The following is a 10,153-nucleotide window of genomic DNA, read 5'->3' as shown; positions in this document are numbered from 1 at the left end:
GAAGCAGGCCTGTTCTCTCTGGGTGATTAGTGGGTGCTGACTGGGATGATTAAGTAATTGATAACATTTGGGAGTAGTAGGCCCTTTGAGAGCAGGATGGTTGATGTTCCTCCTTCACCACTACCTTTATCATCCACGTGGTCTGTAGTGGCTTTAGTGCTCCAAGTCCCTGCTCTGGCTGCTCCCTCCATCTTGGACTGGTAAGTGACTCGGTCTTATCACCTTCAATGTTTATTGCTTTATGTGTTGTTTGTCTTTAAAAGAATTAAGGGATGGTGCTGGTCCCTTGGTCCCCCTGCAGTGTGTGGGCTCAGGGTGGGCTGGTCACCACAGGCAGCAGCCCTGAACTGCAAATCCTGAGTTGTGCTGAGGGTCTGGGGTCTCTCCCACAGCCCAGACCCAGCAGAAGGTCTCCCGAGGCAGGAGTGGAGTGGTGTTCATTAAAGGGTTGGCTCATGGCAGGGCTGTGCCCCCATGTCAGGCTCTCAGGTCTTGCTGGCAGTGCCACCACAGCCCCTGGTGCTCACTGGTAGCAAGGGGTGAACAGGAGGCTGCCAGCACGTGTTGACTCAGAGGACACAGCCTGTCTCTGCCCTGTGACAAGATTTGTCTTTGCTTGAGGAGCAGCAAAACCCTCTCATCAGGGGTTAATCTCCAGGCTTGGGAGGGAAGGGCTAAAGTCCTTACCTGACTTCAGCTTATGTCCCACTGCTGGGAAACCAGCTGGTGCCAAAGGGCAATGGCAGGGCTCTGTGCCACTGAGTGATGTTTGTGGCTTCCCAGGGGTTTGGCTGGACCATTCCCAGGGTGAATGGTCCAGGGTGAGGGGAGGAGGTTGGAGGCCATGGAAGGCTGGTGCTATTGGGAGCAGGACTGTGCCTCTGGACTTGGTTGCCATCTCTGCATCTGTTTCTAGGGATTGGAGCCTGGGCTTTTTTTCTGTATTTGTTTTTTTCCCTTTACTGACCCTGCTGTGTCACTGATCTGTTATGTGACCTAGAAAAGAAAATGATCTCTCCTTCATATGGAAAGACAAAGAAACAGCTTAAGGCTCCTGCTCCCTGTATCTAGGGAGCATCAGGCAGATGGACACTGTAATTCAGCAAGGTGATGAGACTCGCTCTGTGCCAAAGTGTCAAGTGTCCAGGCTCAGTGGGGCCTGGCACAGCACAGCGGCTGTGTTCGAAATCCCACTGCTTTGAGTCCCCGGTGTAGCTGCCCGCCGGTGCAGTCCCCACACATCCCTGGGGACAGAGCCACCCCACTGCTCTTCTGGCAGAGAAACTCCTCGAGAGCAGGGCCAAAGCTCCGAGCGTCCCTGGGTGCAGCCTGCACAGCCCTGGCTGGGAGCACAGGCTGTGTCTGCACGGGCTCGGCCCAATCTGCGGTGCACAGGCAGGGGAGCTGTGATGATGCTCTTCAGAAGCCATCGGGTCTGACCTGTTCTGCAGTCACAGGCTGGTTTTTCAATCTCTTTATAGAGGACAAGCCAGGCATTAGCATGGGATGTGAGACCTGGTTGGGTTCCTCACTCTGCCTGAGGCTTTCTGTCTGACCATGACGAAGTTGCTTTAATTTTCTATCTTTAAAATGAAGATGGTATCTCAGGGCCCTAAAGAGGGTTAGACAGTGTGTTGTGGAGGGCTATGTGCACATCAAAGAGTGCTCCTTCTCTGCATTTGGGGTGGGAGGCTTCTAACCCCATCAGTCTACTGGGAGCTCTCCTGCAGACTCCCTCTTTTGAAGTGCTTTTTACTCTGAGCTGGGTCTCACAGAAGGGAAGGCCTGCAGCTGCACCTTGTCTTGAACCCCATGTACAAAGCCAGGGCTTGCTCTCATCCAAAGGGCTGTCTGGCTTCGTGGCTAGGATTTATTTAAATTGCTGTAAAGTGCAACTTGGCTAGTGAGCAACAAAAAAGGACTCTTGACAGAACTGACTGCATTAGCTTAAGTACATTGAAACTTAAGTTGCTCAGAGAACAGGCAAGAGTGAGTGCCCTCCCCTCTCCATTTATTTATGCTGATGTGACAGCTACTGGGATTTCCCTCGGCCTGACAGGTGACAGAGCTGTCACATCTATTTTTGATGTGGCACACGCTTTTTTTTAATCATGTAAACACTAATATGCCCTGAACTCTTTCCAACTTGGACTTGAGCTTCATGGCAAGGGTAGAGCAAGCCAGTGTCAGCTCCAGCAGCTCCCCCACCCTGTGCCATTCTCGGGTGCTCCTGGGTGCTGTTGGACCTGATGGGTCCTTCTCCCCAAGTCCTACAGCCCAGGCTGGGAAGGGCTCCCAGCACCACAGCTCAGCTGGGCTGCAGGCAGGTCTCTGCCCCGAGCAGAGGGACAGTTGGGGTTATGTGGTGTCGTGGGATGGGCTTACACGGCGTGAGCTCCCGGCAGACACTTTTACTGTCGGCACCAGGGATTAGTGGCTTCCAGGGCACAGCTCTGGGGGTTTATTTCGTAAGCAGTAAGAGAAGGGGGAATCTGTCACGTAAGTGCAGAGATACACAGGAGGTGCTTCTGGCTGTGAGATGAGCCTGTTTAGGAATTGCCAGTCTGGTTCCCACTCTGCCCATGGTCAGGTTAACCAGTCAAGGAGAAGAATCAGTACTGGGAGCTACAGGGCAAACAGGCTCTGCCTCTTGCTGGAGACTCAGCTCCGGAGTTACTGTGCTGGGAACAGAACAATGCAGAAACACATGATTGCTGGGCTAAGGCATCCACAATGAGCAGCCAACACATCATGCTGGGCAGGAGGCCATAGACCAAAGTTTATAAAGCTTTATTAAACATTTTGAACAGCTGTGCAATGAACAAACAATACTCTGGAAGTTTCACAACCTCATAGCTTGAACTGCCTCAGGACAGCAACAGCCACTTCTGCTGTTCTCCAGCAGGAGACTGAAGGAAAGACAAACAGAGGGTAAAGGGGAGGGACACCTTTAAAGTTTAGAGACAAGTGTTTTGTGTCAACCTCTAAGGCTTCTCACAAACCAACCTCTGCCCCAGGCTTTAGGCTTGACCCACCACCACCTCAGCTGCTTGACATCCTTCTGCCAGAGAAGCTGGAGATATCAGGTGTTTTTCCAGCCTCAGCACTTCTCCAGTCAGTAGCACCAGCACCTTCTGTCACCTCTAGCCCAAAAATGCTAACACTGAAAATGGTTGAAGCACTTACTGCTTCAAGCCATGCCTCTGCCTCAGGACCCTCTCCTGCCCTGCCCACGCCCGGACTCCTGGGCTAGCACAGGTTTTGTAGGGTGAAGTTCACAGTGGCTTCTAAAACCCTGTGTCTTTATCCCAACAGTCAATACCTTGGTAAACCCTGGACATCTAGGAGGAGGGGAAGAGAGAGTCTCTGCTGCCTGTGAGGCTTTATAAAAGCAGCAGCATAACTGAGGCTTTCAGGCTGGGATCATCTCGGAGCATATGGAGTTCAGAAAGCAATTGGGCACTGCACACATCTCTTTGGCAGGCTGAGCAGGAGGAGGTGACTCAACTGCCTCTGGCCCCAGCAGCTTTTGGCCAAGTGCATCTGTGAGCTGTAGCATTTGCCCTTGATCAGCAAAGTGGAAAGGTGGCTCCCCACAAAGAGAGACTGAGAGAATCTTGTAGCTACTCGAGCAGGATCAGAGGGCCGAGAGCCCTGAGTTAGACCACCGTGGCCTAATGCAGACCAGTGACACAACTCCACCACTGCCACCAGGGGCCAGTGGCTCGGCCTTCAGCAGTTCTCGGTTGGGAGGGCTGGTGTCTGTTCCCGGTGATACGGGAAGGAAAAAAAAAGACTTCTGCTTCTAAAAAAGCAGGTGGTGCTGCCAGAGTTCACACAGTAAACGAGTCGAATTTCACAGGCAGAGTGGGAGGAACTTGCCACTCTAGTCCACGCACAGTTACAGGAAACAGGCTGTCCTTATTCCAGTCCCATACCTAACACCCCCCTCCTCCCCAGCCCCATCCCCTATTTAAAAGCCAAACAAGAGCCCTCAGCAGACTGGAAGGTTATGGTTTTCTAGGTGCCCACTATGCTGGGATCGTGAGCTGATTCCGGCAACTGGGATCCTGTGCAGTGATACAAGAAGCAGTTCCCCCAGCAACTGTAGCAGATGAGGAATAGAGCTGCCAGGAAGACCAAGGCACAAATCGTGCAAGGTTTCCGTTCCAGGAGAAAACTGAGCAGGTAGAATCCCATGAACATTGAGTGACTGAACCACAAGGCCGGGTTGAGGGGCTTGGGTATGAGCAGGACAGGGAGCAACCACTGCAGGCAGTACATTGTGGCTGGCTGGGGTCTCGTGGCAGCAGCAGTCAGATGTGCTCCAGAACAGTCTCCAGCAACTCCTCTGGCAGGCAGGCTGTCTGTAGGGAGGGCAAAATGTCAGACTGTCAGAGAAACACAGCAAAAAAAAAAAAAATCAACTGACATTCTCATACAGCTTCATTTACTCCCAAGCATCATATGCTGATGTTTGAACCTCCCAGTACTAAATTCTGGTGTGTCTTGGAGCTGGTGGAAAGTTTCCTGCTTTCTGAACCACTCAGCTGGGGACAGGATTAGCTATTGCTGGTGTAGAAGCATTTCCTGTGTGCTCTGTTCTTCAGGCTTTTACCCAGGCTAACAATCGTGAGACCCTTTTAGCACAGTGCAGGAACAGAAAGGGAGAAGGGGAAATGAAAAGGCAAACAAGCTGCCACAGCCTTCCTATGCACGTATTTACCCAAGGCCACCCAAAGACCTGAGTGACAGTAAAAAGAAGGGCAATTGAGGGGTAAGGGACTGGGTGCCACAGAGAAGTGTTAAGGGAGCATTGGTGTAGGAAGTGTCTAGGAATTGTTCAGCACACAGACTGCTTCCTCCCAGGCACAGACAATAGTCTTCCAGCAGGACAGCAGAGCAGTCCAGCTACACGTGTAGCCACCCAGGAAAGCCCTGGCAGTGTCCAGGCTGTGAAACAAAGGGGGGGACGGTCCCTGCTTAAGGATTTATAATCCCTGCCAAACAGCTGAAGTCAGATAAGACAAAGAACGTGAATAGATCAAAGAGGGGATAGGCTCAAAATGGCAATTTCCATAAGTGCTGTAAACACAGGATTTCCTCACTTGGATTATTATAAAACCCTGTGGAAAAAGTGAGCTTTAAGGGCTTTCCTAAGCAGGGATGGCAGCACACTACAAGTCCAGAAAACCTGCTCCTACCTTTAGCAATCACCTCAGCTACACTAAACACGTGGTTCTGTTTTGCCTTTCGAAGCAGTACAAACATTTTCAAGAATTTCAGATGGCTTTAAAAACAATGCTTTACAGTGTGTTTACAGGTCCTGAACTGTTGGAAGGGGGCAGTAGAGTGAAGTTCAGCAGTCTGGGATAGCAATAGCAGGGCAGGCTAGAAGGTATCAGTATGGCTGGGAGGGACTAACTGGAAGTTATCCTTCAGTTTATGCAGTAAACCCGTGAGAAGAGGGTACTCCTACATTACTGCCCCAAAAAGGGAAAAACCATGCAGGGGAATGGTGGAAAAGGGAAGAGCCTTGGAAGCATGTTCTTCCCTGCTATCCTATAGCACTTTATGATGACAGGCAGCAACATTGAAGGAAGCAGCTGCCAGCCAGGGCAGAGAAAGTCAGGCAAGAGAACAGCCTTGCAGGATGACATGGCCTCACCCCCACTAAGGAGAGTGTGGTCAGGACAGCTCCTGGCAGCAATCCTTTTATCTGCAAGTACTCAGTGGGGCACTGCTCTGTCAGAAGGATGAAGGGCTGAGCCCAGCCTGTCAGGATTACAGCTTGGGGGTGGGAAGGTTAGTAGGATGAAGGAGTGAGAAGGTAAACAAACAGCACATTCCACTGGCTCCTGTTGGCAGGAGAAGGGATTTCCTGGCAAAGGGAGGGAGAATGAGGGATTGCACAGAAAAGCCAAGAGAAAACCACACACGGTTCTCTTCCAGAAGAACACTGAGGTCAGACTGGGCTCTGCTGTCAGCAGCAGGAAGGACTTTGCCATCGCTGTGTGCTGAGCACCAGGAACTATTTTATTTTAATGGCAGTAAGAGAATACAGGCCAACACCCCCACCAGCACAAATAGATTATTTGGGGGAGGTATGTTGTGCTGCTGCTCCTGCAGGAGAGTGCTCTCCAGCAAAAAAAGGGCAGCTAAAATTCAGTTAGTTAAACCAAACTGCAGCTCAGCAACCAGAGTTACTTTACATTGCAATATGGATAAAGCAAATCACAGGAATAAAGCTGCCCATTTTAGTCCTGTTTTATGCAGGTCATTCACTTGCATCTTTAAGGGCAAGTCTAGTCCCAAGCCTTTTCCCCCATCTATAAGCTGGAAATAGCAATTACTTATTTCATACCAAAACATGCTGTCTGCTGGCCCTTGTGAATTGCTCCCACGTTTCTGGAGTAAAAACACTGCAGAAGGATTGGAGAACTTTTTTTTTTCCAAGGGGAAGAATGGACAGAAAAGATTTAACAACAAATATTTGAATGGGAAGGTAATTAGCCTTTAGCCCCCAAACTGTACAAATGATCACAGCCTGAAAATAATTATAATTCATTTCATGGTCTGGTGTCCTTGCTCCTACAATGCTCTTCACAATAACACTCTAAACAGCAAGTTGATTTTAAGCATCTAAGCTTTACCTAAGCACTTCTTACAAACACAAAGCCATCTCAGAACAAGTTACCCATTTTTAAATATTAGTGTTTCCTGCAAGAGCTAGTTGCTTGTAGTAATAAATGCAGCCACTCTGCAGAATAAAGAACCATTTAATAGGGGTTATTTTTACTATGAAGTTTCAGTGCCAATGCCCTTCAACCTGGAAACCTCCTGGATTTTTGACAAATGCAGATATCTGAACAGTTGCTCTTTGTATCTGTAGTCAGTTTGCTTGTATTTTCACATGCCCCTTTGCTATCCACCAGTTAAAGGCTGAGGACCCTTTGCTCTATCCCACAGCTGATCCTAGATAAATTACCCACTACTGGAGACTTCTGTAGCTCTGTTTTCCTCAAGGGACTTTCCACTAGTAAGATACATGCTCTTCACTAGAGATTTCTTTGTACAGCTGGCAATGAGACTGAGTTTTCTTTCCACACTATTGATCAAAGAGAAACAGTGTCTCTGGTTATCAACTCTTTGCTGAGCAGGGAACTCTCTCCTTGGTGCCCAGGACAGGCAAATCCTTCTGGAAGCCACAACAATGTTCAGTTTTGCCTGGATTCTCAAGCAAGGTGAAACCTGCAAATGAAAGATTCCTACCTTATTGTCTTTGTCCCCTCCTCACGATCTAAGCCAAAGATAACCACGTTTCAGAGCAAATAATCACCTGTCACCCAAAGCACTGGTTTCACAACTGCATCCTGCTTTTACTCAACCAGTTGCTCTTGTTCTCCCCTGCCTGACTCACCTCCCTCCTCAGCCTGCCCCGTGTCCCGCTCTCCTCTCGCCCTCAAATCATCTGACTTGGTGCCCACTCATGTTTACCCGAGGGCTCCTTTCCACCGCACCGCCTTTGCCTCCTCTCGCCCCTCTGCAGCTCTTGGAGCCACTTGAACTCCCTTCAGCCCCCTGGGCAGCAGAGCTGGCGATGCTCCCGCTGCTCCTCCCACAGCCATCGGCTCCCTCCGATCTGCACGTGCTGCCGGAGCCTCTTCCCTGCCAGTTCCTGCAGGCAGAGGAGCAGCCTGGGGAGGTTCCCTGTGCACCTCACTACTAGTCAGACACCAATACTTTTCCACATGCTTATTAATTGGCTTCCATCGCGTTCCCAGCCCTTCCCTCTGTCATCTTCCTTCCCAAGACTATTCAAAACCAGCTGGTCCTACTGGCACATGTTTGCTGGGAGAATTTTGGAATTCCAGTGAGAGGGCAGTGGCACACCTTTCCCAGCCAGAAACAAACCTTCAGTTCTGGCAAGTCTAGAGTGAGTAGCACAGTTCAAGCCTGTACTGCCTTCAAATCGATCAGTCACATTCTGGAATAAATCCATCTGAGGAGCGAGTGAGCTGTTCCTCCACATTGTACAAGCTAATTCACCAATTAGGACGTCAAGAGGTGTTCCTACACCACAGGTTTGACACATCAGTATGCCAATACCAAGTCTGTACCTTTCTCAAGAATGTTTTAATTCCTTAACAGTCCATTTACCCTGACAGGGGAGAATAATCAGCTGGCTTTCCCTAAGCACTTCAAAGGGAAGCTTGTTCAGACCTTACTAAGGCAGCCTTTAAGCCAGTACTGTCTGGATGGAACCTCCCCAGCAGATGCTACAGAGTCATCCAGACTGGCAGCTGAAAGGTTTGCAATAAAACATTGAGTAACCTCATTATTGGGGCATGCTGGTACCATTCTCCCCCTTTCCCAAAAGCTGAAGTTTCTGCTGGGGAATGAAAAGATACATTGGTTAGATAAAAATCTGTCAGGTTATACAGTGCACCTAAACTTAAGTATAAGCCTCAGGTACTTGAACTGTTTCTTACTTATGAGGCTCACCTGTAGTACAGATCTCTTAAAATTCTTTTGATCCAAACCCCTGTCACAGCCATTACTGTGCTTCTCACTGTCAGCACATGTTCAAAACCAACTCCAGTACCACAGAGCACCCAAAGCAGCTGCTAAAAAATACACAACTCCCAGAGCACCGGGGCCATAAGAGAGGTGAAGAGCTATCAAGTGACGAGTTTGAGGAGTTCAGTTAAGAACAGTAACAGGAGAGCAGTGTCCCAGATGCCAACCCTCTGTCGTAAACCCAAGAACCACGACTGTTTGAACTCTCAGACCTATTTGCAGTATCAGGGATTAACTTCTTCGGGGCTTTTTTTAGCCTTGCCGCTATTTTTTCAATTTTTATTTAAAGCTTTATCTGCTGGTATGACTCAGCTGGAAAGAGTGAGTCTAGAATTTTTGGCAAAGGCCTTACCCCAGTCTTGGATAAGTTCATGCCTTGAACACTTGATGCAGACTAAGAAGTGGTGCAATATAATTGCAAGCAGTTTCCAAAAGAGCAACAAATCCTTGACTAACCAAGCCTCGGGCTTACAGAGTGCTTTGACTTCTCAAGGTAGAGACAAGCCAAAGCAACTCATGTTGTGAAAAGTGAGGGTCTCTGCTGAGCCACTCTTTCCATCACTTCCATAGCTGCCCTCTGAAGTTCGTTACTCAGGGGGGTGGATGAGGATGTGTCCAGAGGCAGTGCCCACTCCATCTGGACTGCAGTGCCTTCACAGCACCAGGGTGAACAAACCTCCATCTGTGAGCAGGAAGGCAGCAGTATGATGTGTGCTTCTCTCCACAAAAGGTAGAGAAGTGATCCAAACTAAAACTAATTGTTTTTTGGAGAACTTGGACTGAGCCTGGAATTCACCAGGAATCACCGAAGCAGAACCTTAAGTCAGTCAGCTCTGTGGTGGGATGTCAACATTCACAGTTGTCATCTGAAGTACTGCTAGTTTCATTTGTACTAATTTATTAATTCTCATGGTCCTCATTCCTGCCTTTTGCCCTTGTCTAACATCCAGAGATCAGGAATTCCAGGCCCATTCCCTAAAAAAAAAAGTTTTCATTTGGATCCCTTCTCTAAGTTTTGTGCCTTCAAGAGGCTTCAGAGGCCTGAATTTTGCCCGATAAAGGCCAGTCCTTTGTGTCTCCTGTAGAGAGGCAAAAATGCAGTTTGGGCAAGGGGTTACGAGAAGTTATCACATATAGGTTGGAAAGACAAAAGTTATTCAACTATAACAGTATTTGCAAGATCCATTGTAATGTTTCATTGCCAGGGAAATATGGAAGAGTTCCATGTGCTGTTGGACTGCATTTAAGAGCTTGTTTTCCCTCTTCTCTTGCACTTGCACGTTTGGGATGTCATGAGCAATGTTCGCATGACAGAACAGGCTGTAAACCCGCCCTGCAACTGGCTCCGAGCATGTGTAGGGTCCGCAGTGCTGTGCTCAAAGAACATCACAGAACATCCCGCGTTAGGAGGGACCCACCAGGACCACGCAAGCCCAGCTGCTGCCTCCGCTGTCCGAGCGTTGTGTTACCCGGGGAGGAACGGGCCCGGCGCTAACGAGAGCTCCGAGCCGTAACCGCCCGAGAGCGGAGGGAAGCGGGGCGGGCGCAGGCAATGCCGTTCTGTCCGTGCTGG

At 49.3% G+C, this 10,153-nt stretch overlaps 1 protein-coding gene across 1 annotated transcript; it reads right to left on the bottom strand.

The window, feature by feature from the left end:
- Positions 1–2,752: 2,752 nt before the first annotated feature.
- Positions 2,753–4,427, bottom strand: BLCAP (BLCAP apoptosis inducing factor). Its single transcript, XM_018073997.2, has one exon. It carries the CDS (start codon positions 4,282–4,284, stop codon positions 4,021–4,023), a length of 264 nt encoding a protein of 87 aa, XP_017929486.1. The 5' UTR covers positions 4,285–4,427; the 3' UTR covers positions 2,753–4,020.
- Between the last annotated feature and the right edge of the window lie 5,726 nt (positions 4,428–10,153).

Source organism: Manacus vitellinus, unplaced genomic scaffold (assembly GCF_001715985.3).
Source record: "Manacus vitellinus isolate BGI_N305 unplaced genomic scaffold, ASM171598v3 scaffold_26_pilon, whole genome shotgun sequence".
Classification (NCBI taxonomy): Eukaryota; Metazoa; Chordata; class Aves; order Passeriformes; family Pipridae; genus Manacus; species Manacus vitellinus.
Note: the sequence above shows the minus strand (reverse complement) of the source record. Positions and strands in the feature narration are given on the sequence as shown.

Coding starts and splice junctions, on each gene's coding strand:
- BLCAP (XM_018073997.2), bottom strand. CDS start 4,284: ATGTACTGCCTGCAGTGGTTGCTCCCTGTCCTGCTCATACCCAAGCCC.